General features: G+C 35.2%; 3 protein-coding genes across 5 annotated transcripts in view; 2 read left to right on the top strand and 1 right to left on the bottom strand.

Moving 5' to 3' along the window:
* Positions 1–1,714: 1,714 nt before the first annotated feature.
* On the bottom strand, positions 1,715–4,839 carry LOC140822824 (probable inactive poly [ADP-ribose] polymerase SRO5). The gene is made up of 5 exons (XM_073183726.1): positions 3,642–4,839; positions 3,279–3,520; positions 3,031–3,167; positions 2,840–2,935; positions 1,715–2,216 (listed from the first exon to the last, which is right to left on the bottom strand). The coding sequence occupies exons 1-5, from the start codon at positions 4,175–4,177 to the stop codon at positions 2,166–2,168; spliced, it is 1,062 nt and encodes a 353-aa protein (XP_073039827.1). The 5' UTR covers positions 4,178–4,839; the 3' UTR covers positions 1,715–2,165.
* A 2,843-nt stretch (positions 4,840–7,682) lies between these two features.
* Positions 7,683–27,658, top strand: part of LOC140822823 (uncharacterized) — a 28,322-nt gene continuing 8,346 nt past the window's right edge. The window contains exons 1-10 of one of the 3 annotated variants that reach the window (XM_073183725.1): positions 7,683–9,214; positions 9,297–9,421; positions 9,905–10,133; positions 10,514–10,604; positions 11,179–11,333; positions 12,558–12,628; positions 12,741–12,935; positions 13,043–13,082; positions 13,606–13,712; positions 14,691–15,637. In XM_073183725.1, coding sequence (XP_073039826.1) covers positions 12,611–12,628; positions 12,741–12,935; positions 13,043–13,082; positions 13,606–13,649 — 297 coding nt within the window. In that variant the 5' untranslated portion in view covers positions 7,683–9,214; positions 9,297–9,421; positions 9,905–10,133; ... (1 more) ...; positions 11,179–11,333; positions 12,558–12,610 and the 3' untranslated portion in view covers positions 13,650–13,712; positions 14,691–15,637. Of the gene's footprint in view, positions 9,215–9,296; positions 9,422–9,904; positions 10,134–10,513; positions 10,605–11,178; positions 11,334–12,557; positions 12,629–12,740; positions 12,936–13,042; positions 13,083–13,174; positions 13,311–13,442; positions 13,576–13,605; positions 13,713–14,690; positions 15,638–27,658 lie in introns of those variants that run through there. The other 2 variants (XM_073183723.1, XM_073183724.1) reach the window with 2 other exon arrangements.
* LOC140824046 (uncharacterized) lies at positions 8,137–11,459 on the top strand. Its single transcript, XM_073185647.1, has 9 exons — positions 8,137–8,142; positions 8,620–9,061; positions 9,257–9,421; positions 9,517–9,675; positions 9,962–10,104; positions 10,514–10,604; positions 10,725–10,806; positions 11,179–11,333; positions 11,419–11,459. Exons 1-9 carry the CDS (start codon positions 8,137–8,139, stop codon positions 11,457–11,459), a joined length of 1,284 nt encoding a protein of 427 aa, XP_073041748.1.

The raw sequence follows: 27,658 nt of genomic DNA, 5'->3' as shown, positions 1-27,658 counted from the left end.
TATTCAGTTCACACAAGTTAAAAGGCTTTCAAATTAATCAGTTTTTTTTTAACGAAAGATTACTTCGAATATTTTTCGCTTGGTTTAAAACCAAACTCGATTTAATTCATCGATATTTATATTCTTAGAATGCGAGCTATTGAAGCTCATGAAGAATATTGTGTTTGAAGCACCTTCGCAGGTGCAAGAACCAATCCTTCAAAGACTGAATAAATATTTTGCAACATCACATACTGAAATCACAATGATACAAACATACATTATTAAAATTTAATTATTCCTTAAATTTATATCAATGATTTGACCAACCAAATTATTACTAATTTATTTCTATAAAATATTATCATAATTACCTGTATAATTAAAATTTCACGCCATGAACCCCAATGGTAAGTAAGCTCTCAAAAAAAGAAAAGGAAAAAAGGAAGAAAAAAAGGGTAATTTGGTCATATTTCTTGATTATTAATACCACTAATATATATTACATTTTACGGGTGGGTTTTTTTTATTACGATTTTTAGGATACATGGATTATTTTTTTGTATAAGAAAATATAATTTTTGAGTTTTTTTTACCATAATTAATAAATTAATACGTGACATTTACTCAAACAAATTTTATTCCAATGATTCAATTGCTTTTATAAAAATAAATAAAAAAATAAATAGATTAAAATGTAGCTTGCCTACAAAGAAATCTACAGCATTATTATGTTTCAAGTTACAAAGGAACAATAATAATTCCACGCTTGAATATAATGTCCATACATATCTCAATTGTCATTTAATGATATCGTTGGAGAAAACCTTTCACCAAATTTGTTTTTGAAATATTCATGGCATCACATTAAAAAGCTAAACCATATATGCTACTAAATAATGAATCATCCCCCACGAAATTTCTCCTCGAATCTCAAACTTGTTAACGAGTTCGCGATACGCTTCGGGTTGGTTTCGACGTACTGCTTCCAGTGTAGAGATATAGGATGCAAGCTCGATACTATTCCAAATTAAGCCTGCATTGTTGCAGCTGGTCATTGGGTTCAGACTAAAGGTCTTCTAGTAAATGAGATGAAAGATGGAAATTTTGAAAGCAAGTGGGATGAAAAATATATAGCCATTATCTCGTTTACTAATAATCATAAAGTCAAGTTTTTTCGAGAAACAATTTAAGTTTAAGTTTGTTAGAAAACAACAAAGACGAGTGGAAGTTTCCTAATTGGATATTTGCCTATTTGGAGTCTCTTTCGGGTTTTTTTAAAGAAAATTTAAAAAATAACGTAGATGGCGGAGTTCTGCAAAATTAAGACAAAACGCTACCATCAATGGCAGATGCTGCAATATATTTTGCAACGTCCACCATTAGTAACAACAGATGCTGCAAAATCCAAGATGCTGCAAAATCGAGATGTTACACGATTTAAATTTATGGATTTAAATTTATGATATGTTTCACATGCTTTTTTTAAGAAACGTTATGATATACGCGTGACAAATTTAATTGTATAATATGCGTTTCTAAAGAACATGATCTTGTCATTCTGTCATGCTAGACATCTAAATCAGAAAAAAAAAAAAATCAGATTTTATACATGAAGCTAAGCCTGTAGACTTGGAGAAGCAAGGGAGTGAAATCTTCTCTGAATATCAAACACCATCATGCATTGACGATGCATATCATTAATAACAACCACACATTTTTGCTATCAATAATATGCAATTCGAACCAGAAGTTCTTGTCATTTCGTCTTTGAATCTCTCGACTTAAGAGATACAGATCAAGCCGAGCATCGCCAAATTATACAGCATTGGATGATGCTCAAAACTAAAAGCCTCTACCCGGCCATACATTTCATTAAAGTTCAGCAACAAATCTCAATCTCATAACAAAGCCAGAATTCATCAAGGGAAAACTACAAATCTCATCATACTGGAATACTCAAGGCCGTAATATGATAAGACAACGATGTCTTAAAGAACGAAAAGTGTAATGCTTTATTGTCTTGGATCAAGTTAAGGGTCGCGTTATGAAAAAAAAGCAAGGGAGAAAAGAAATACAACGTATAGTAATCTTTAGTGTGTATTCAGTTAAGTTCATTTATATTCCGCAGTGTGGGATTGGCAACCTCCATAAAAATTAACAAAAATCTCTGTTCTTCGGAGAGCTCAATTTCTTCTGTTCCATTGCTGTATGATGTTGTTGTGGGATGGTTTGATCTGTGCACCAACAGCGGAAATGTCAATCACTCGCTCAAATTAAACGAGGCTTAATTTCAAGAAAGAAACCGATTAAAAGCTAGACTACAAGTAGTAAGCAGAGCCATTTTCCATCTAATGTGATAACCTTTCATTTCTCTGTGAGTTTGTGCAGCAAAAGAAAGAATAGAATACGGCAAAAGACAAGCACCACTACGTGGTAACCGACAGGAGCACATAAGGGCTACTCAACAAACTAAGGTTGGAGTGAGATCTTGGACAGTTGAACATGTTCGGATTCATACGAACTCTATTTCATGCTATATTATACATGATTGGAGGATAATAAAGTTGCTGTCACTTGATCAAAATGCAGGCATATATAGCTCAGGTGATTTTCCACAAAAAATCATGTATCAGTGATTGGAGACAGATCCAGAAGTGTAATAAAAACGTGAATCATTCAAATAACAGAAACAGCGGTTCATCGTTCTTGCTAGTAGCATCATTGCGTCGTTTAATGACTAAATTACAACTGGAAAGTGAAAGCTAAAACTAAGATAATAGAAAAAGCATGATTCCCCGTAAGAGAATCATCAAAGCAAGATAACAAGTATCAACAAAGTTGGAATAATAAGCTTTACCTTTTCTCGATTTGATTTTATAACCATGATCAATAACTTGTCCCCGGCTATATGTCTCACTCGTTGAATCATTTCATGCCTTGTTATCTTCTGCTTCTGTTTCACGATAAAACGCAACAAAATTACACTTGCCCTGAGAATTTCCCCACTGGCCTTCACCTAAATCAGAATGAGTGAGTAGAAGCACTTACTTTGTGTTCATTGTGATGCTTAGTGATCAATTTTATGGCATCAGGCGGCAAGAACTTGGAGAGAGCGTTTATCAGTGTTGCGAACGGCATCCAATCTGAATTTGGTCGTTTACAAGTTTGTGGGATCCCTTGAAATCCTGCAAGGACAAAGTTGCAATCAAATTTTCGTGCATCATATTACAACGAACATGCAAGAAGATGGCAAAAAAAAAAAAATTAGTACATAAAACTTGGGATTGAATCCTCACCACCGTGACTATAGGATGTCCTGAAACTGACCACAAAATCTGGTAAAATACGTGTGTTCATGCTCGAACTCCAAACAATATACTTTCTCGGAGACAACAAATTATCAACCCCAGAATCAAATTCTTCTGAACTCGGATTATACATGCACGATCCGACAGGAACAGCCTCCATCCTTCCCAATATTACCCGGCAAAGTAACACATGCTTCAGCCCATCTTCATCAGCAACCAATGATTGCATACTGGATCACAAGAATAAATGAATTAGCAGACCAATCAAGACAATAATAAGAGACTAATCCAAAGAAAGCCTTCAATCATATAACGACATACAAAGCGTTGACAAGGTTTAGATCATTCTACCTTTCACCAATGTGATCAACTGGAAACAGATAAACGCCACGACCATGAGCACCGGTGCTAGTAGGAAGGCCGAAGCCATGGGAAAGAATATTGTCAATCTCATGCTTTGGAGCGCCATACCAAGCATACTTCACGTTAGCATTACCATTACACTTATTCTCCATGGCTTTTTCATATATACCGAATGATAACTGCCTTGCTCGGTTCATGATGCCAGAAAAATCGTTCCTCTGAATGGTCTCAACTTGAGCATTAAATCCACAAGAACTCAGACTCGAAACCACCTTTTTCTTGATAGTGTCATGAATCTTGTCACCTTCATCCATTCTAATCAATCCCTTGCCAGAAAACCGGATTTCTTGAACATTTTGGGTCCCGGAAATCCCGCTCTCGCAATCAGAAGGTGCATAATCTTGCTGATCAAGATTACTACCAGTGTGCAAGTTTTCCGCACTCGAATTATGAGGAACAAATATCCCCGGTGTTGTGGCCGTATTCGGAGCCAAAACCTTCCATCTTTCAGAATAGTCACCCATTGATTTTACCGAATGAGAAAAAAACAAGTTAAAACTCCTATTTCTTGCTGACCAGGTGACCGACTTAGAAGATATTCAGAAACTTGCAAAAAAAGTTAACTTGGTCTACAATCAAATCACTTCGCACGGAAGAAAAAATAAAAACGGTTTCGGCACGATGGAAAAATAACTGAATTGGAAAGGTTAAACAAGGAAAGAAGAAAACGTAATAATCTTTTCTAATTACTTAGTCTGACAAAAAAACAAAGACACGAAGAACCATCAACAGATTCTTCACATAGACACCTAAAAAGCTCTACCACAGAATCGGGACTTCGAAAAATTAACTCCATAACATAGGAAGAGGGATCAATGGTCTCAATCAAGAAAGAACGAACCAACGAATATATGCAAAGAGGAAAGACGAATATTTGGCCACTAATTCAAAGGAAGCATATATGCATTCAAGAATCAGTATATAATACTGTACGATCGAAGTAGATCACAAACATAAATATCGCAAAACCATATCCTTGAAGAAATCAATTTGTAAAGCTGGATTTTTTAAAGAAATTACTGTACAAAGACGGCTTACAAAAAGGCGGTCTATATATATATATATATATATATATATATATATATGTATAATTATAAGCTTGAAATAAAGAAGAGGGTTGTTTAAAAATTGGAAAAGTGGAGGTATAAATGGCCAGTCCAACGGAAAACACCGCCTCGAGGTTTCTAGTGGGCGGTGCGTGTGCGTGTGCGTGTGTGGATTTGGCCATTAAAAGCTGGCAGATTTGAGTGGCCCACTGTTTTATGGGGTTAACGTGGGTAGGAAGTGGCGGCATGTAGAATTACTATTTTAACCATTGACGGGTCTTTCGACTTTATCCACCAATAAAACAACGATTTCAATATTTTTAATGAAGCGTTATTATTTTTTCCATGTTAATTATATCAAAAGGTCAATTATTAAATTATTATTTGTTTTTTATTTTCAAATTTGTCATACAAATTTTTTTTATCGTGGGTTCTAATTAGGGGTGGGCAAGATTTCGGTTAAATCGAATTAATCGATCGAATCGAGTCAATTCGGAAATTCGGTTCGATTATTTTGGAAATTCGGTTTTCAAATTAAAAAAATTCGATTATATCGGTTAATTCGGTTCGGTTACGGTTTTTCAAAATTTTGAAATCTGTTAATCGATATAATAAATAATATTATTTAATAAATTTTTTTATTTATCAATTTTTATAAATATTTTAATTTTTAATTTTAAAATCGATTTAATATGTATTAATTGTGTTTAAATAAATCTTATACATTTGTGATGTGTGTGATTTTATGTTTTTATGCATTTGTGTAAAGTGTAGTGTTAACAAAAATTTATATATATAATTAAAGTTAAATCACAATTTTTTTAAAACTAATCGGTAACCAATTTTAATTCGGTTCGGTTTTCATCGGTTATGAAAATTAGTTCAGTCGGTTCGGTTATGACTAAATATTTCGGTTCGGTTCGGTTATGGCTAATTCGGTTCAGTCGGTAACCGAATTAATCGAATGCTCACCCTTAGTTCTAATGTTAAAAAAAATGAAGTGTTATTATTATTATTTTATAAATGTATTGAAAAAATAAATTTATTTAATGTATCTCTATTCTATATTTAAGTATGAGGATATGATAATAATTATCTAGAGAGGACATCAATTTTTTTTTCAATTTTACCCTTATATGATACTAATATTACACTTTTGTTTTTTGTTTTCTAAATTTCAACATACTTTTATTTTTATGTTTTTTATTTCAATCATTCAAATATCAATTTAGTACTTTCCATAATTTGTCAAATTTCACTTGAGTCCATAAAAAATGATAAAAAATATTGTACACACACATCGTGTGTGCAGAGTAACTAGTATAAATGAAGCATAAGAATTGTTAAGATTAACTTAAAATTAATTACTTAAACAAATACAAAACTATCAAAAACTAAAATGTCTTTAGACTTTAGAGATGATTTAAAATTCAATAATTTTTTTTTTAATTGATAATCCAAATCCTATGTCGATATAATTTTTATAAGTGCATGTGAACCAAGATACATTGAAATCCGATATTTTAATTACTTTTGCTCGAGATTAGAACATAGTTAGATGGAATCACAACAAATTGTTTGTATTTAATATTTATCACTCAAGGTTTCAACAGAATCAAATCGATCCGTCTCAAATATATATATATATATATATATATATATATATATATATATTATATATATATATTTTTTTTTACCGAATGTATTATGTGAAATCGCCAAAAATAATACATGATTGACTAATTGATTAAATAGGAAGTTACGTGTGTTAGGACATGTACGCACAGAGTTTTAGTTTTGTACGTGTTTTCGATTTCAATTTTTATTTATATTGAATATGACAAGGAAACAAGTTGGCCTATCGTCTAGTTGGAATTGTACTAATTTTCTCGAACTTAAAATTGAATGGCGATATTATTATGAAAACAAAAGGAGAAAACAATATATTTATTCAATTTTTATTTTTTTATTCTAGTTCGGTTAAGAGTTGAAATTAAAAATTATGGATGTCGATCGTTCAATCTGGGGGCTAAAAATAATTATATAATTATGCAATATGTGGGTCGATGTATTAATTAGGAATTAGACCAATCGTACCACTTAAAACCGATTGAACATAATCATTATTGGGTGGGTTTCTTCGTGCTATTTGAGTTGGGCTGAGAAATGGTAATGAAATGGAGCTTAAGGCTGGCCTAGAAAGGACGAAAGGTGGTAATAAACAATGAATTTAATATAAATTTACTTAAACTTTATGATATATTTTTATGAGCAAAAACTTGTGTGAGACGATCTCACGGGTCATATTGTGAGACGGATCTCTTATTTGGGTCATCCATGAAAAAGTATTACTTTTTATGCTAAGAGTATTACTTTTTATTGTGAAGATGTGTAGGGTTGACCCGTCTCACGGATTATGACTCGTGAGACGGTCTCACATGAGACTCACTCGTTTTTATGTGTAAATAAAACAATCACATTGGAATAATAATTTAATTTATCAATTTTTATACTAATGTTTTGAATGTTGTTCCATTGTAAAAGTAAGGAATTTCATAACATATTTTATTTAGTATTGATATAATATTTCAATTTTTTTGCATCAATATAGTATCTCTAAAAATACACTCTCCAATTTTTTCAACTGGTTTTAGATTACTGAAAAAATGGAACAAAAAAGAATCTTGAAAATAAAATTATTTTCTCAAGGCCAATTAAATTATTAGTAATCGTATTTAGAAAAAAATTAAAAAAGGGAAAAACGTAAATGCAGGCATTCACCTTCCCCTATTAGCGGGCTCGCGCCTTTCACTCTTTTCTTGTTCTCATTCACTCGTTTCGTATTCTATATTATTGTTATTGGCTCTTGATTTTTTGACACCAATATTCGTATAACTAAGTGTCAAGTGAAAAGGTCAGTTTCTTTCTTTGAATAATTTAAATCTACCAATTTTCAAGGAATGGGATTTTGATGCAGAAGATTTCTGTTAAAGAATGAATGTTTTGTTGATGATGTAGCGAGGGTGCTTTTTATGATTTGTTCAGAAAAATGGGTGTTCTTGTTTATCCAATGTAATTTTATTTATTGATTGTTTTCTTTATGTAAGTCATGATATTTTTTTAGCTGACATTTATTCGAATTATGCAAGTCTATGCTTATTTATCTTGAAAGGTTGTAGCTTTATCGACTTATTTTTATTTATCCAATTTAATATTATTTCATTATTTTCTTTATTTAAGTCATGACACTTTTTAGCTGGCATTTAATCGAATTGCGCAAGTTTGTGCTTGCTTAGCTTGAAAGATTGTAGCTTTATTGATTTTCTTTTATGTCTTTGCATGGTCATAGCTGGATTGGTTTAAATTTTGTTTCGCAAATGGAAGTACATAGTTTTCAAATTCTGGTGATTCAATATTTGTACTCATGTGATGGCGTTCTTTATCACAGATTTTCTACAATTATGCAAATTCAGATGCTGTATAATTTCGAAATCAAACAATTCACATATCCTTTTGTAATGCAATTGCAACGGTATGAATGCCACATTTTCCCCTGTTCTTTCTTTGTTTATTCTGATGAACACTGCTGGTTGGTTCAAACATGGGGTTTGATTTCTTCTCATGAATAGATGCTTATGGGTAGCTACTAATATACTTCAAATCTTTATTGGGGAATCATTCTTTTCTAGTTTTTAGTTTGCTTGAATATTTTCGGCAGTAATTTATTACAAGTGGAAACAAGTTGAAACATAAATCTGTGCTGTCACTTTGGTTACAAGCCTTAATTTTTGCTAAATGATGCATACGCTGAGTTCTTAACTAAGCGAACTTTTGTGGTGCTATGGGTTTATTCTTTTCAGTTAACAAGTTCTGATGTATGCATTGAGAATAGCGTACAGAAAAAAAAATGGAATCACATAGTTCTACGCGGCAAATACTTATTTAATACTAATTGCCGGTATTATTCTGGTGGCCAATGTTTGAGCTCTGCACCACGAGCAGAGAATCATTCGTCTCGAGATAGTTTGACAGACAGTTATCTGTCAAATTCTCGGGGGTCATCAGGACTAGTTCACGAGAGAAGGCGCAAAAGTGTTCATGTGAGGTTTGACGCTAATTGGAGAAGCTTTCTACTAAGATTTTATAGTTCTGAAGGCAATGGAAGGAATGCAAGTGAGGATAAGCGCGTACAGGCCAAGGATGTGGCTGATTGTGATGAGAAAAAGGTTCATAAGGAAGACAAGTCCGAAAATGTAAGGCATTGTGATGCACATGCACGACTTGGGGTGGAAGATCAAAGGAGTGGCTGAAAAATGAAAAAATTGCTTTGGAGAATAAAAAGAAGGAATCCCCTTTTCGACCCCCGGCGAGAAAGATTTAGAATGAGTTTTTGCGAAGGATTGTGCCATGGGAAAAAATCTCTCTTTCATGGGATACTTTTCCTTATTTTATTCAGTATGTGCTATCCCAGATTTTTGCTATCTTCCCTTGCTACAGATAATTGCTTGTTGGGACTCAAAAGAGATTACTCTTGCAGTGAACACTCTAAAAACCTTCTGGTGGAATGTGCAGCGTCTCATTTGAAGAACAAGAAGTTTACCACTGCCTTCGGTGGGGGTTTGAGTTCTTCGAGTGGGAGAATATTGCTTCAGAGCATTGTAGGTAGATCTTTTACCCATACAGCTTCAGTTTTTATTAGAAATTGCTGTTAATCTAGGAGGTTATATTTTTGTTGGGAATGAGTCCTTGTTCTGAAGGTACAGAGCTTTACCAGGAAAGATTGGTCCGGGCACTTGCAAGGGACTTACAAGTTCCACTTTTAGTGCTTGATAGCAGCATTTTGGCTCCATATGTAAGCTTGGAAGTTGTTTGCCCCCTATTTGATGGGCCTGCCTCCCCTGTGCAAGAGTTTACCAGTTTTTATTTCACTCGTTATAAATTATACATCTTCAAAATTTAGTAGTAAAATGAGGATTTACCTGCCGTAATTGTTTCTGTATACATTATATTCCAAGATGTAGCCCCCCTTTATTTCATGCTCGGTGATACTGAATTTCTGATATTCTTTTTTCACGTTTCTCTTGTTTTATTAGTTGGAGAAATGGTTCAGATTATGATAATACTCTTTTGTGGGCGATTATTTAGGATTCTACTGAAGATTGTTCATCTGAAATGAATCAGATGAGGATAACACATAATCAGTTGTAGAATGCACATCAGAGTCTGAAATCGAGGATGAAAATGAGGCCAGTAATGAGGAAGATTGTGCCGGTGGTGATGGAAGAACGGATGATAGTGATGATGAAGTTGATGTACAAGCTACAGCTGAAGCTCTGAAAAAGCTTGTCGTTACAACCTTGAAGAGATGAAGAAGGTAACATTTTTGTAAAATCTCAAACAATAACAGTCTTGAATCCTAGGAGAATGAAAAGAGAGAACAAGTGTTATGTACATTATTAATGCGATTTTGTTTCACTCTTGAAGGAGCTGATCTTAGTGTACCTCTGCGTGTGTGCGGAGCACATTTTCTGTGGCATTAGTGTCAGATATGCATAAACTATGATATTATAGCTCCAAGTTATGTTTGACTAAGAATCGCTTAATACACTTGAAGTTGTTGGCCATAATGCTATCTGAGATAATGATTCCCAAATCAATATTTTCTTTTTTAGGGCACTGGAGGTACTCCTAAGAGCTTGGAACTGCATTATTTTTTCATTAAATATACTCACAAATTTGTATTTGTTATGGCAGTGTGTTTCAGGAGAAGTAGAAAGCTCCTCAGCATCTTCAAAATCGGAGGCTGATGAGCCTTCTGATCAAGCTAAACAGTCATTAAAGAAAGGTAATGCTACCTAGTGTAAACTAATTTTACAAGGTGTATTATCAATTTCTAGTTCTGATTGGATTTTTGGTAAGGCTCCATAGTCTTGTATTGCTTTCTGTATTAAATATCAGTAGCCAGTTACATATGCTATGTATGGTAAGGAGATATCGGAGGATGGATTGGAGGATGTGAGGGCCAAGGGTTACACAGTTTCCCTTTTGTTTGGTAGGATGATAAGATGGAGAGGGAGGGAAAGAGTAAAGATATTGCAGCCCCTCCACAAATTCAATTTTTTATATCCTAACATCTAGTTTAGGTGCATGGAAAAATCCTGTTGCTGTGTTTATTATCTCTTGTAGTCATCTTCGTGCTAAGTGTGCTCTAAAAGGCTTTTTAGTTGAAACTCCGGAACAGCAATTTGATAAATTGAGTTTTCCTGACACTCTACATCATTCTGTTGGCTTACTTGTATTAAATTGTGTTTTTATTTTCCATGTGTTGAATTGGCTGATATTTACTGGATTTTCTAAATCCTTGTAACTTCGTTGAGACTATTATAACCAGTTAATGAGTATCTGCCATATCTTTGCAGGACTTTGTGTAGCGGTCAAAGAGGGGAGGTGTATGAGGTCAAAGACGACCACGTAGCTGTTGTTTTTGATACTTTTGGCCCTTCAACAAAGGAGGTGCAACAGGATGAGAAAGGATCAGAGCCTACTACCCAAACGTCTGTTTGTTGGATAGATGGTATATATTATAAAACTTTGGATCGAATTCATTTATGGGCTAAATTGATTTTTGTGTATTGCCATGGTATTTCAATCTTGTGTAGTTGTGGTCAGTGTCAGTTATGAGTTCCTAAAGGTTCTTTGAATTTATGGTTCATCTACCACCCTCTGCTCATTCAGAATCTGAAAAGAGGGCACTCTGCTTTCTTCTTCTTCTTCTTCTTCGTATCTCCTAATCTTATATTTGAATTTTTAACTATGGTTTTTATCATTGCTCTTACAGAGGCTATTCATGTATCTTCGGCGCTTGTACTTAGATATCAGACAATGTGGTAGTTTATTTGCGATCTTTTACTGATTTCTTTTATTGTTTTTAAAGATGGTTTTTATAAATATATACAAATTTGAGGAATCTAAGTAGTACTTTCAATTACTATAAAGAGATTTTTCCAATTATTTTATTTGAATAATGTGAAGATTGATATTTGCGTGGAGTGTTTGTAAAGATTGAATAGTAATTACTGAGTCCTTGTTAGTGTTTATATGCGATATTTTACCGATTGCTTGGAGTGTTTTTAAATATGGTTTTTGTAAATATATGCAGTGGAGAAATATCGGTTTCTTGTAACTAGTAATACCAGTTACTATAAAATGATTTTCCAATATTTGATATTTGAATAATGTGAAGATTGAATAGTAATTTCCAATGTCCGAGTTGAAAGGGGAGGCCACACAATATTGTGATTATGGCTACTACGAAAAGATGAATTGACGTTTGAAGAGCAAAATTGGAGCATTTTTAATTTTTTTTTTTTTCATTTCTTTGGCAATAATCATGAACTTTGGCTCCAACATGGTGGAGGGTGATTTCAAAAGTAGTAGCTGAGAATTGAGATTCAAAGTTTGGTTTACAGAAACACTGTGCTACTGACTTGCTATCTTTGGATGTTTGCAACAGTAACGGATGATTCTTGTTGGGAGGGAGGAAGGAAAATTTAATGGGCTGCGCTGTTATGGTATTTATTAATGATGAGGGAGGAAGGAAATTTTCCAATATTAAATCACACTTGAGAATCCTAATAAGCCTTTTAATCTTTGTTTATCCTATCATTGCATTTGGTTATTTGAGATGTTTGCCTCATCTTTGAATTGTGCAAAATCTTGTATCTGATGCCTTACAAAAACATTTTAAAACCTTTAAGTCCTGTTCATTACCTACCTATTCTGTTGTTTTATGTTGTAGTTAAGGATATTGAGCGTGATGTTGATGCCCAAGTTCATGACTGCTATGTTACAATGGAAGCGCTACGTGAGGTATCGGTTTCGGTTTCGGTTTCGGTTTCGGATGACGATAACATGACTTCATTAAAATTTCATAAATGAGTTTGTGTTCTAGCATACTGAACTTCCCCCCAAATAACTGCAGGTCTTGGAGTCCCAACAACCACTCATAGCCTATTTTCCCGATTCTTCTCTGTGGTTATCCAGGGCAGTTCCAAAATCAAATCGGAAAGAATTCATCTGCAAGGTGCGAGAGATGTTTGACCAATTAGCAGGACCTGTAGTTTTAATTTGTGGGCAAAACAAAGTGGGAACTGGATCAAAAGAGAAGGAGAAATTTGTAAGTTTGAGTTAACCATAAAAGATGTTCATGTTCCCTTCTCTGATCCCATCAGCGGGTACCACTTCTGAAAGTATGGATGAACTTTTTCCTTTCGTATTCAACAGACTATGATACTTCCCAATCTGGGCCGGCTTGCTAAGTTTGGTAAGTTTTATGTTATTGTTCTTTGGAAGTTATTCTTTCTCTGGCTTGTATGTGGTATGCATGATTTAATCACTTTTCCCTTCCTCTATTAGCTCTCACCGTATCACTTGACTTCGTCAATGGCTTTCAAATGAGAGTTGCACGATTGATAACGGTCTATCATTTATGCATTAGAAATGCGTACTAAAAATATTCAGTATACGAAGGCGGTAGCCCTTTGCAGAAAAGGTCTGTAAATTATAGTTATTGGAAAAATCGTCTTGTAATTTTAGTATGGCAGTAAATTTTTTGCAATTAACGTATATGTTGGGCTATGTATGTTAAATGCACTGAATCCTTGATAATGGCGCTAAAATTCAGAATCAAATGAGTGCGTTTCTGGAAGATGAAAACAAATATATAACTCACCACTTTTATTATATTCTAAGTTTGCATTTGGTAATCTTCTTCAGCTCTGGACATCTTGTGTTGCGTAAGCATAGGAAATATTATACTTAATTATATCTGGACGTTTCTTTTTCAGCCTCTTCCTCTGAAGCGATTTACGGAAGGATTAAAGCCCGCTAAGCAATCTGAAGATAATGAAATCTATACTCTATTCACTAACGTGATGTGTATATCTCCCCAAAGGTATTTTTTATTTTATCACGTTCACTGTATTAAAAAATTCTTGTTCAATATTGATTCTTTATTTCTATGTTCAGGATTCTTATTTATCCCTTTTTGCATGAAACATGTTTCCATCTCCTTGGATAACGACAGCAAATGTTTAATCTTGATTTCTTACTGTAAAAGTCATGTTGACCACTTTCCAGTTATATAGGCAAAGGTTTTGATATATGTTATTTGTTCTTGATAAACAGTGTTAAAACTGGACAAAAATGCTACTTGTCTTTCTTTACAATCTGGAATACTTTGATATCCCGAATCAGTGGAGTATTTCTACTAAATATACATGAAAAGGTTACATAACCTGAAAAACTGCAGTAGCATTCTGTAGCACCCCATAACTTAAATGGTATTTGTATATATTATAGTTTATTACTAAAATATATTAATTATTATATTTTAAATATATATATATATATATATAGATATAAATGAATGAAATAACTAATATATTATATTTATATACACATTCATACATGCATACATACCTACATACCATCGTCATAGATGCTTAACCAACGCACCACCTCCCTTCTTGCCCCACCGGTGATCGAGATTTGTTCATCATAGATTGGAGATAAGGCTTGATCATTGCCTATAAAATGCACCCTTCACCTCAAGAATTTCAAGAGTTCTCAACCTGACTTTTCGAGTTTAAGGAGTGGGTCTAGTATAGGGTGGAGTGGTGAGAGTTTATAGCTCAAAAGGTAGAGAAAAGGGGCCATTGAACAACGTGACTTTGGTCTGGGTATATTAGTTCACTTGGCTCGTTATTCTTTACTAACCATTATTTTTGTGTAGTCATATAACCGGATGTTGATCCTTTTGTCTATTGTATCATTCTTTCGAATTTGAGTATCATATTTACCTTTATTTAATTCTCACTAAGTCCTTAAAGACTTAACCTCTCTATTTTTCTTTATCTATTGTAATTTCCAGAGCCAGGTAACCAGGATTTGGATAAAGAAAGAAATGTCGATGTATGATCCGCCAGTTGTTGTCTTGAATAAATCGCTGGAAGGCATAATAAGTCATTTAGTCTGTGAGTCAGTTTGTCTGAAATGTTTACGTCATTGTCACTCTTACCGTCTATGTTAATTTGGACATGTAAAACTTTATCGTAATTTACTAGTACTTGTACGTTTCGCTTCCGCTAATAAATTTCTTTAATAGTTCTAATTACTGCATGTGATACTTCTAAAGAGACATAATTCTCTTATGAGGTATTATTAGGGAATGTGACATTTCTTGAGGTCTAGTTTCAAGACAGAGTGTCACAGAGGTGGTATCAGAGCCACATCCGGCTAGGATAGGTTACCTAGAAATGTAAAAAAAAAATTATAATTCTTTTAATATATGCTAATCACTAATTATTGTTTCCATAAATTTATTAATTTATCACAGGATGTCCGACTCTACCAGTAGCCAGGGAGGTCGATTAGACACTATCTATGTCCGTACAGATTCCCCGACCTTGACTTTCACACCTGGAGATCGAGGTTATCGTATTATTCCGACCATGTTACTCTTCAAATTGCTGAGGATCGTGATAGAGTGAGGGCCGTTAGGGCGACTGATCGAGTCCTTTTTGAAGAGGAGATTTATCGTTTAACTCGAGAGAATCAAGAAATGAGGAACCAGTTAGCTATTTATAGATGACACATTGATGCCATGGGGATTCCGGAGTATTATCCCACTCCCTTGGATGATGCACTGATGAGACAGATTCCACCCTATAGGGGTGACATAGGTCGAGCGGTGTATGAAAGAGATAGGATGATCTTGAGTCTGTCTGAGTTACACGGGTTTGTTGATCGAGATGTGAGAGCCCTGCAGAGAGCAGAGTATTACTCGGAGATTCATTTTGATTATATTCTTACTCAGGTTTGTACTATGTTCGACTATGCTATTGATGGGTTAGAGCGAGTGTTAGCAAGTATTACCAGCCTTCGAGATGGAGCAGGACCTAACAACATTCCTGCCGAGCACCTAGCTGTTGATCCACCAGCCGTCCCGCTACTTGATCTACCAGTCATTCCATTTGCTGACCCACCAGTTGTTCCTCTTTCTGATCCACCAGTTCTTCTACTTCAGGAGCCCGATTTACCCCCATTACCACCGGTTTTAGAGGAGGATGGGTGGCTGACAGAGCCCGAGTACGAGTCTGACCCGGAGGAGTTTCCTAATGAGCCGCCATTGATAGTGCAGCTAGGACCATTTTGGAGAGATGACTCTTTACCTTTGCTTGGAGATATTGCTGATGATGTTATCATCGAGATGTCAGATGATGATGTTGCATTCGTCGCCGAGTCAACTGTTACCACTGAGGAGTTGTTCTAGACTTTGATTATTAGTTGTATTGTTTTCATGGAAAAAGAAAATCATCACCTTTTATTTTTTATCAATAAATGATATCTCGTATTAGTAGGTCTAGTAAATTATTTGATGTCTGTTATTGCACAAATTCTTATTTATGAAAGAAAATTCCCACTATAGCAACTTCATGGCATCTTCGAATGGAAACAACCAAGCAAGGAGCCAAGAAGAGCAAAATCATCAGCGTAGAGAGGAGCGCATACCACAAGAAGAACCTAATCCTCGCCATATACTCGAATTGATGCAACAATTCTTTCAGTATTGCCAGAATCCACCAAGGAACCAGGATATGGGCGATCAGACCTTTGAACGTTTCCTTCGATTCAATCCTCCAAGGTTCCAAGGGACCCCGGATACAACCCAAGCTGAGTCTTGGCTGAACAAGATCAAGAAGATATTTTCCGTTCATAACTTTTCTAGATGACCACGTGAAAATATGTGTAACAAGTTTTTTGACTTGACTCAGTTAGTTTCTCTTCCTCCAAGACGGGCTATACTGGCTCTACTCAAAGCATCTGCCACCACGTTGGCCTTCCCTGGATGGTATAGTATAGAGCAATCATAATCTTCTAGTAATTCCATCCACCGACGTTGCCTCATATTTAACTCCTTTTGAGTAAATAAATACTTCAAACTCTTGTGGTCAGTATAAATGTCAAAGGTCGCACCGTATAAATAATGCCGCCATTTTGCTAAGGCAAATACTATTGCACCCAACTCCAAATCATGAGTCGGATAGTTATTCTCATGAATCTTTAACTTCCTTGAAGCATAGCAACGACCTTCCCATTTTGCATCAATACACAGCCCAATCCTTTTTTGGAGGCATCAATGTAAACCGTAAACCCTTCTGTTCCTTCTGGTAGGGTTAAGACTGGGGCGCTAGTAAGCATCTTTTTTAGTACCTGAAAGCTTTCTTCACACCTTTGGTTCCATTGGAACATATTATCTTTGCGAGTAAGTTGGGTTAGTGGAGCTGAAATTTTTGCAAAGTCTTGGATGAATCTTCGATAATATCTTGCTAGGCCAAGAAAGCTTCGAACTTCAGTTACATTGCATGGTTGCTTCCACTGCATTATTGCATCTATCTTAGTAGGATCTACTTCAAGACCATTCCCGGAAATTATGTGGCCCAAGAATGTCACCTTATCCAACCAGAACTCACATTTGCTGAGCTTAGCATACAATTGATTTTCCTTCAGTGTTTGGAGAACTGTCCTAAGATGATGTGCATAATCTTCCTTGCTTTTGGAGTAACAAGGATGTCGTCAATGAAAATGACTACGAATTTGTCTAAATAGGGTTGAAAGACTTGATGCATCAGATCCATGAAAGTAGCTGGCGCATTTTTCAAGCCGAACGGCATCACTAAAAATTCGTAGTGACCATACCGAGTGTTAAAAGCAGTCTTGGGTATATCCTCTTGTCGGATCTGCATCTGGTAGTATCCATGCCTTAGGTCCAACTTCAAATAAACTTTGGATCCTTGAAGAGCATCGAACAGTTCGTCAATACACGATATTTCTTTATAGTGACATTATTTAGATCTCGATAATCGATGCATAGTCTTAAGGTGCTATCTTTCTTTTTCACAAATAACACTGGGGCTCCCCAAGGTGATGAGCTGGGTTGTATGTATTTTCTGTCAACAAGCTCTTGTAATTGGATCTTTAATCCTTTTAATTCTGCAGGTGCCATTCGGTATGGGGTCTTGGACTTGGGCATAACTCCGGGTGATAGCTCGATGGAGAACTCAACCTCTCTTTGCGGAGGCAAGGAATTTATTTCTTCCGGAAAAACCTCGGGAAAGTTTTGAACAACAGAGATTTCAGATACCTTAAGTTGATCATGTGGCTTATTGATTAGATAAGCTAGAAATCCCTTCCCTCCTATTTTAATGATAGCCTGAGCTTCTTTGGCAAAAATTTTGGTGTTACGGGAAAAGACTCCACCGAGTGGTTTCCAAATTTCGCGTTTCCCAAATTTGAGAGTTTATTTTTTTGGAATAACAATCTAATTGCGCTTGGTGTCTAAACAACCAGTCCATCCCTAAAATGACAGACCTTGTATAGGGAGCTCAATTAAATCAGCCATATATGTTTCCCATCAATTTCTAGAGGACAGTCTTTGTAAAGAACTTCACTAAGTAACTTATCTCCCATTGGTGAACTAACTTCCAGGATGTATGGTAGCTTTACAGATGGTGTCTCTAGATGGTGAACAAAAGTGCTAGAAACAAAGGAGTGTGTCGCTCCAGGATCAAATAAAACTTTTCCAGTTTTTGAAAGCAGAAGAATTGTACCTTCAACTACAGCAGTGGGATCGATATCGTCTTCATTTCCTGTGAGTGCAAAAACTCTGGCTGGAATCTTCCGTTTTTGAGCAGTTGGAGCTGGTAAAGGCCGAGATTTTTGTGGACATTCTTGAATACGGTGTTGATCACTTCCACAAACCAAGCATTTCCCATTCTTTCTCCAGCATTTGTCTTTGTTGTGATTAGCTAACACACAGTATCCGCATCTTTGCTTGTTAGTTCCTTCTCGAAAATTTTGTTTTGATGGTTCTTCTTTCTTGCCATGTTGAATCTCGTTTCTATATCTCCTCTTCTTTTGGTTATTTTCGGGGAAATTGGGGTTACGGGATCTTTTTTCTTCTTCTTTCTTAAGGAGTGTTTTGATTTCTGATTCCACTTGTAGAGCCTGGTTGACTGCGATATTATATCGGTTACTTCAGAGGATAGCGTTGACCAGCGGATCTCTAGTTTTAACCCTTCTACGAACTTTCTCGTCTTCCTTGGTTCGTCTTCCATGAATTGAGGGGCATATTGGATTAAGCTGTGAAACTCAGCTTCGTACTGAGCTACTGTCATAGATCCTTGAACTAGGTCCATAAACTCCCTTTCTCGAGCGTTTCGTACAACTTGGGTAATATATTTTCCTTCGAATTCTTTTGTGAAGTTCTCCCATGTTCCGGGGGTATTGTTTCGGTTCCACTGATGATCTGTGACTCTCCACCAATTGTATGCAGCATCCTCGAATTGGTAGGTAGATAGATTTATTTTTTGTTAATCAGAGAAGTTATGAACGGAAAATATCTTCTTGATCTTGGTCAGCCAAGACTCAGCTTGGGTTGCATCCGGGGTCTCTTGGAACCTTGGAGGATTGAATCGAAGGAAACGTTCAAAGGTCTGATCGCCCGTATCCTGGTTCCTTGGTGGATTCTGGCCATACTGAAAGAATTGTTGCATCATTTCGAGTACATGGCGAGGATTAGGTTCTTCTTGTAGTATGCGCTCCTCTCTACGTTGATGATTTTGCTCTTCTTGGCTCCTTGCTTGGTTGCTTCTATTCGAAGATGCCATGAAGTTGCTATAGTGGGAATTTTCTTTCATAAATAAGAATTTGTGCAATAACAGTTTAAGCTAATCAATAACACATACCATGATATAATTAGCATACCACAAAAACAGTCATCATTTATAGAGAAAAATCAATAACTACTAAAGAATTTACCATCCAGTCAGAAAAGTTATCACATCAAATAATTTACTAGACCTACTAATACGAGATATCATTTATTGATAAAAAACAAAAGGTGATGATTTTTTTTTCCATGAAAACAATACAACTAATAATCAAAGTCTAGAACAACTCCTCAGTGGTAACAGTCGACTCGGCGACGGATGCAACCTCATCATCTGATATCTCGATGATAACATCATCAGCAATATCTCCAAACAAAGGTAAAGAGTCCTCTCTCCAAAATGGTCCTAGCTGCACTATCAATGGCGGCTCATCAGGAAACTCCTCCGGGTCAGACTTGTACTCGGGGTCTGTCAGCCACCCATCCTCCTCTAAAGCTGGTGGTAATGGGGGTAACTCGGGCTCCTGAAGTGGACGAACTGGTGGATCAGAAAGAGGAACAAATGGTGGGTCAGCAAATGGAATGAATGGTAGATCAAGTAGTGGGACGGCTGGTGGATCAACAGCTAGGTGCTCGGCAGGAATGTTGCTAGGTCCTGCTCCATCTCGAAGGCTGGTAATACTTGCTAACACTGACTCTAACCCATAAATAGCATAGTCGAACATAGTATAAACCTGAGTAAGAATATAATCAAAATGAATCTCCGAGTAATACTCTGCTCTCTGCAGGGCTCTCACCTCTCGATCAACAAACCCGTGTAACTCAGACAGACTCAAGATCATCCAATCTCTTTCATACACCGCTCGACCTATGTCACCTTTATAGGGTGGAATCTGTCTCATCAGTGCATCATCCAAGGGAGTGGGATAATACTCCGGAATCCCCATGGCATCAATGTTCCATCTATAAATAGCTAACTGGTTCCTCATGTCTTGATTCTCTCGAGTTAAACGATAAATTTCCTCTTCAAAAAGGACTCGATAAGTCGCCCTAACGGCCCTCGCTCTATCACGATCCTCAGCAATCTGAAGAGTAACATGGTCGGGATAATACGATAAACCTCGATCTCCAGGTGTCAAAGTCAAGGTCGGGGAATCTGTACGGACATAGATAGTGTCTAAACGACTTCCCTGGCTACTGGTAGAGTCGGACATCCTGTGATAAATTAATAAATTTATGGAAACAATAATTAGTGATTAGCATATATTAAAAGAATTATAATTTTTTTTACATTTCTAGGTAACCTATCCTAGCCTGATGTGGCTCTGATACCACCTCTGTGACACCCTGTCTTGAAACTAGACCTTAAGGAATGTCACATTCCCTAATAATACCTCATAAGAGAATTATGTCTCTTTAGAAGTATCACATGCAGTAATTAGAACTATTAAAGAAATTTATTAGCGGAAGCGAAACGTACAAGTACTAGTAAATTACGATAAAGTTTTACATGTCCAAATTAACATAGACGGTAAGAGTGACAATGACGTAAACATTTCAGACAAACTGACTCACAGACTAAATGACTTATTATGCCTACCAGCGATTTATTCAAGACAACAACTGGCGGATCATACATCGACATTTCTTTCTTTATCCAAATCCTGGTTACCTGACTCTGGAAATTACAATAGATAAAGAAAAATAGAGAGGTTAATTTTTTAAGGACTTAGTGAGAATTAAATAAAGGTAAATATGATACTCAAATTCGAAAGAATGATACAATAGACAAAAGGATCAACATCCGGTTATATGACTACACAAAAATAATGGTTAGTAAAGAATAACGAGTCAAGTGAACTAATATACCCGGACCAAAGTCACGTTGTTCAATGGACTCAATTTCCAGACCAAAGTCCGTTGTCCAGGGCTCTGTTTTGGTCAATCACCTTATCATTTAGTCATTCATTCATTTATTCGATGATTAACCAAAACTTCATTCAGTGGAAGCTTGATAAGAATCACATCTAGTATGATGATATTACAATGAGAATGTTACATTGAAGCATTCACTCATTTCGGAAAGGTAGTACCGGCATGAATAAAGAGTCAGTAAGATAGAAAAGGACATTCAGGATGGGGCATATTTCATATGCATCAACGCGATTCAAAGATACAAAATTTATGCACAGGCGTAAGAAATCAATAATCCGTAGTGAATATCGTTAAAGAATATAATATATCATATCATAATTTCTAGGCCAAATGCCAAAGGCTATATAGAAAGAACGATAAAAAAATTTCCTCACCTTGAGACTTACTATAGATGAGAGTGAGAGTTCCAAGTTCAAGTCAATCCTATTGACCAATGTAATTATCATTAGTATAGTAAACACTTTTTGATATAGATTATCCCTAAATTTTTACCAAAATAAAGAATATAACTTTATAAACTTTATTTATTGACTAAAAGTTCATAAAAAAATTATTTTATTTAATTATTTAATATTTTTTTGTCAAAATTATTTTCTAATAGTCAAAACTATCTTTAAAATTTACAATAATTAATATTTGACTCAAAAAATTACAATATTTCATATAACAACTCTTATTATAATATTAACTGAAAAAAAATTCAAAATAGGTAATATTTGAAATTATTTTATCATTAATCGATATATATAACAATTTAATATATAACTCACAAAAATCATAATAAATAACTTGTGAGTCGAAAAATTATAAAACTTCATAGCTACTTCCAATGATATATTTTTCAAGTATTCAAGGTTATAAACATTTATACAAAAGTTTATATGATCATATAGATAGTATATCATATCCGAAAATCATAGTATTTCCCTTTAAAAATTCACAGTAAATGCAATACTCATCCAAAATTTACGAAACTTGTATAGTAGCCTGGAATCATACCAAGAAACGTTCGGAAAATGAATTTTTTGTTGTTTTCACGCGCCGACGACTGGCGCCACACGCGGCCCATATTTCTCCAGTAGATGTAAAAACTTATTTCCTACAACTTTTATGTTTTAACTTTTCTCTAAATCCTAGCAGAAACAATGCAAGAAACTTAAAAGAAACAGTAGCTTATACTCCTACTTTGACCATCGGAAAACACTATTTCCGGTGCCAATTCCGGGAAACTACTGACATGAGTGAGAACTATGACACACAATGAACAACTTTCATGCTTGGACTAAGGTATAATACGATCAAGAAAAGTACGAAAAATGGGAGTGAAAACAGTACCTGAAAAACGAGTTTTCCGGCACTATTCCCTTCCCGGACATTAGCGATTTCTGAATTTTAACAAAATTCGGCTGATGATATTTCGACACCTCCTTTTGTGGTATATTTCTGGGTAAGTTGAGAGTGTTGTGAAATTTTTATAGAATATTTGGAAGGGTTTTGGGTATATAAAGATAATTTTGGCCCATTTTCTCTACTTTTTGAGCTATAAACTCTCACCAGTCCATCCTATACTAGACCCATTCCTTAAACTCGAAAATTCAGGCTGAGAACTCTTGAAATTCCTGAGGTGCAGGGTGCATTTTATAGGCAATGATCAAGCTTTATCTCCAATCTATGATGAACAAATCTCGATCACCGGTTGGGCGAGAAGGGAGGTGGTGTGTTGGTTAAGCAACTATGATGATGGTATGTATGCATGTATGAATGTGTATATATAAATATAATATATTAGTTATTTCATTCATTTATATATATATAATATAATAATTAATAAATTTTAGTAATAAAATATAATATATGTAAATACCATTTAAGTTATGGGGAAGAATGTCTAACCCCCCGAAAATTTTTAGGTCCACGTAAACCACATGCATGCAATTATTTAATTCTCTTGTATTTTAATTAAATTTTTAATTGCATGAATTAATATTGTTGTGCATATTTGCATGTTTAAAATATACTTTTCAACATTGTTGCATAAAAATGTATTTTTAAAGGTTATTCGAGTTACGATCGAGGAACGGAGACCGAGGGTTGAAAAATAGAAAATGATTTTATTAAATAATTTTTTTTAATTATTTAAAAATGGGTGATGTTTTTTTTTATTATTTTTGAAAATATGGGGTTTTGAGATGATTTTATACGTCGGGGCGTAAATTTTATCGGTGTTGATTTTTCAACAAAAATACAAACGTTTTGGCAGCCCGGGTTATAAATTCACAAACTTATTCAAGCAAAAATATTTTTAATATTTTAATTAATTCTAATTAAGCACTAATGGGCCTAATTTGTATGCTTAATGGGCCTAAGCTTAATTAAGGATTAATTAACTATATAATATGCAATTAACCTACCCTTTACACTACACGCCCCACTCTCCTAACAAATCAAAAATTCTCTCCACCAGCATCACGGCACACACATCACAATTAGAAAAGGTAAAGCTTCGGTCTTTTGGAAGAAAAATTCAGCCTAGGTGTCTACGTCGCCGTTCTTTGCATCGTCGCTTCGTTTTCGTGCGTAAAATACACAAAGGCACGCCATATTCTCCTTTTACTCATCATAACACCATATTATGTAATTGTTTATGAATTTGCATGAAAAACAAGTCACACAATCTTTTATTTACGTAACCATGAATATACATGTTCTAAACTTGTCTTATGTGGTTCCAAAAAATATGTTTCTATGTGTTAAGGGCTGCCATGAATTAGGATATACCAAAACATGATAAAATATGACCAAACATGACAATTTTTGAAAGAAACCACAAGCTGGAACCGTATTTCATTCAATAAAGAACAATGGGTTTGGGTTGGCTTTTCTTCATGTTATGGCTTGCTTTCTATGAATGGGGTCACGGGGCTTGGCCAGGGCTGGCTGGGGCTCGAGTAGGGTCTGGGGCGAGGGCCTGGTAGAGCCCTAGGGGGCTAGGACTCGCGCATGAGGGCTGGAGAAGAGACCCTGCTGGATGGGACTCTCCTCGAGGAGCTTTCTGGTGGCCGAGAGATTCCAGGGGATGTGGCTCGGTTGGGGCTGGGCTAGGTGGTCCAGGTGATGGCTTGGGACGGTCCAGAGAGGGGTAGGAAGGGTCAGGGCTCGTGGTGGCTCGAGCAAGAGTCCAGGAAAAGCAACACACTCACGCACGCAGTAAGCAAAGGGACGCACAGGTGATTTCATGGTTACAGAAGCTTCGTGCGTGGGTTAGGGGCTCGGGGCTGGTCTGGGTCAAGTCTGGGTGTGGTCCAGGGTCAGTGAGGGTCCGAGGTGGTCGCTGGTTAAGGGGCTGAAAGAGTCCTAGTGGCACTAGGAAGCTATAGGCGCGAGGATCTCCATGAGCGCATGTTCTGTGGTTGGGTTCCAGGTGAGTTTGAGCGAGCCAGGGCTAGGTTCAGGGGCTTGGGCTTGGTCAGGAGGGTGCCTAGGTGGGTTGGCTAGGGTTTGGCTCGAGGTGGCTCGGGCGTGGCTCGAGTAAATTGGGAGATGACTTGGTAGGTTCACTAATGTGTCAATTTCGAAAATTAAACTAAAATTGAATCTATAGGTCCACGGGTATGGCTCACGACTTGGAAGGGTAAAATAAATCTTAAAAATGTTGTGTTTAAAATTTGGGATCAAAATAATGAGTTTCTGATTTATTCGGGATTTAATCGCCACTCGAAACGTTAATTAATGAATTATTTGAAACGCCTAGTTTTAAGCGGAATAAAATTATGAAAAATTAGGTTTAAGGTTAAATAATTATTAAAAGTCTAAGTTTTTAAGTTGAGAATTTTATATTAAGGTTTGATTTAATTCGGGATTAAAACGCATTAATACATCACATTTAAAGATTAATTTAAAAGTCATCGATTTAAGCCAAATAAAAATATGGAAAAATTCATGTAAGCTTAAATAATTATTTGGGGCATTGAAAGTCAATGAAATCATGAAAAAATCAAATCCGAAGAATTTTACGTCTAGGGTAAAACGGTCTTTTTACACATAAGAATTAGTAAACGTCATGGCAGTGCTCTAAATTCTGTTTTTATGATATTATGATAATTTCTAAAGGTTTATGAAAATTTACATGATTAAACTATGATTTTTAAATGCCTATTAGATTTTTATGATTTAATGTTGACATTTAAAAGGTATGTTGCATGCGTGGTTTTTATAAAGTGATGAGAATACGAAACATTGAAGGAAGTGAAGTAATTGTGACTATTACGATGTTATGTTGGAGATATCGTGAGGGTTGGGGTCCCAGTGAGAGCCCGACGATCGTATTTTCATTCGATGAGGATAGGCCAAGGCTCAGTTGACGGGTGAGAGTATCGCTGATGTCCCCGCCGCCCAGTACTGTGGTTATATGTAGATGGATCCATCGACTTTTTGAGGTTTGAGGAAAGTCACAATTAACGATCTGAATTCAATAAAATGAAAAATGTTTATGATCATGATGAAAGGATTTATGTTAGGAAATGAGGAAAAGAAAAATGTTGAGGTTCATGTTATGCATGTTCACATGAATAAGTTTATGAGGATATGAAAAGGGTTTACGAAAATGTTTATGATGTTTATGAAAAGTTTATGAAAATGTTTATGTTTAAAGTTGATGCATCATTATGAAAAGCGTTTTGTTTAAAGTTTATGCACCATGAAAATATTTACGAAAATGTTACGTTTATGCATATTCATGAAAACATTATTTTAAGTACAAGTATTTTTACGGTGCATGTATATGTATTACTTGTTATCAAGATTATGGTGTGTTGAGTCTTTAGACTCACTAGGTGGGATTGATGTAGGTGATTATGATAATAATGTTTATGGAGGTCTTGATGGTTGACTTTGCTGGACTGAAGGTGCACATAACCCGATGACCGACACTAGTTTTCCGCACTAGTTATGATTTATGATTTTAAGTGTTGTTAAAAATATTTTTACGACGATTTATTTATGAGTGGTTTTTGAGAGGTTATATTATGAGATATACTTTTCAAATGTTATTTTTAGGTTTAGTAAAATGTTGGATAATTTTATGCTAAATTATTTCCTTTGATTTTCAAATTATAGTTGGTTGTTTTATTTTAAAAATGATGTCAAGGTATTTTAAAGTATTTATATATATGTAAGGAAAAATAAAATTTTCTAGCACTTTTTAAGCAAAACAACTAAATAGACGTTTCAGAATGTGCTCATTTCTATAATCTTATTAGCCACACTCATTAAACACCTTTCTGCATAAAACGTTAAGAAGTCAACCATTCTTTGGTCAGAAGCTGATCTTCATTTGCATTCAAAGTCACATCTCCTTTACAGTGACTATATATTAAAAACTTATTGCATCAATGGTATTGCCAGGGCAGATATTTCTTTCATTGGGCACTTTATATACCTTACACCATCTAGTGCAAGATTGCAGTATTTAATTGGAGTAGCTGGAGTATGGTGGTTGATAGTATTTTTGGGCATACTCTTATTTATCCAATTGAGAGAATTTCTCCAGACAATTGAACTTTTGTTAAAACATGTCATGAAGGATTTTATTTGCTTTCTATCTGAACAGAAAACTAGCTGTTGCCTGTTTTAGTATTTCTAATTTATTTCTGATTTTTGGCATATAGATCAAAAAATTATACAAAAGGTGAGTATAAAGATCATTTTAACCCCTGAGGGAAGAAAATCTGACAAGATACTTGCATCTTCTTACCTGTTCTATTTAAACTTTCTAGTTGTGTCTGTTAGTTGAGGACTCAGTATCATACACTTTTGCTATTTATCCCGTACTACTTATAAGAAGATAGGTGGATAATAAACTTAATGGCATAGCCATTCGTAATTGCTACATATCAAGCTTAGTTGCATGTTGTCTTAATAACATAGCTGCTCTTACTAACAAAGAAGTTTGGATTTAGTGTTTCCATTAAGTTTTGGAGTTTTGAAGATTTTTTTCCAGGTTTTAAGAATTACGACTCTGTCATCTGCTTGAAAGAATTTTTACAGAGTCTTTCAAGTTACCAACTTAACCGAAAAAGAGAGATTTGACTTGCTTATTGTTAAGTGCTAATAATCATGTTTCAAATGCTTATACCAATATCACAAACAACAAATGGCATTACTCCCTGAAATGTACTTCAGATTATGCCAATATTTAATTTTTTTCGAACTTCTGCAACACCCTACATGAAATT

The sequence above is a fragment of the Primulina eburnea genome, chromosome 2 (genome assembly GCF_022965805.1).
Source record: "Primulina eburnea isolate SZY01 chromosome 2, ASM2296580v1, whole genome shotgun sequence".
In the NCBI taxonomy this organism is placed as follows: domain Eukaryota; kingdom Viridiplantae; phylum Streptophyta; class Magnoliopsida; order Lamiales; family Gesneriaceae; genus Primulina; species Primulina eburnea.
The sequence above is the reverse complement of the archived record's forward strand: the minus strand, read 5'-3'. Positions and strand labels throughout refer to the sequence as shown.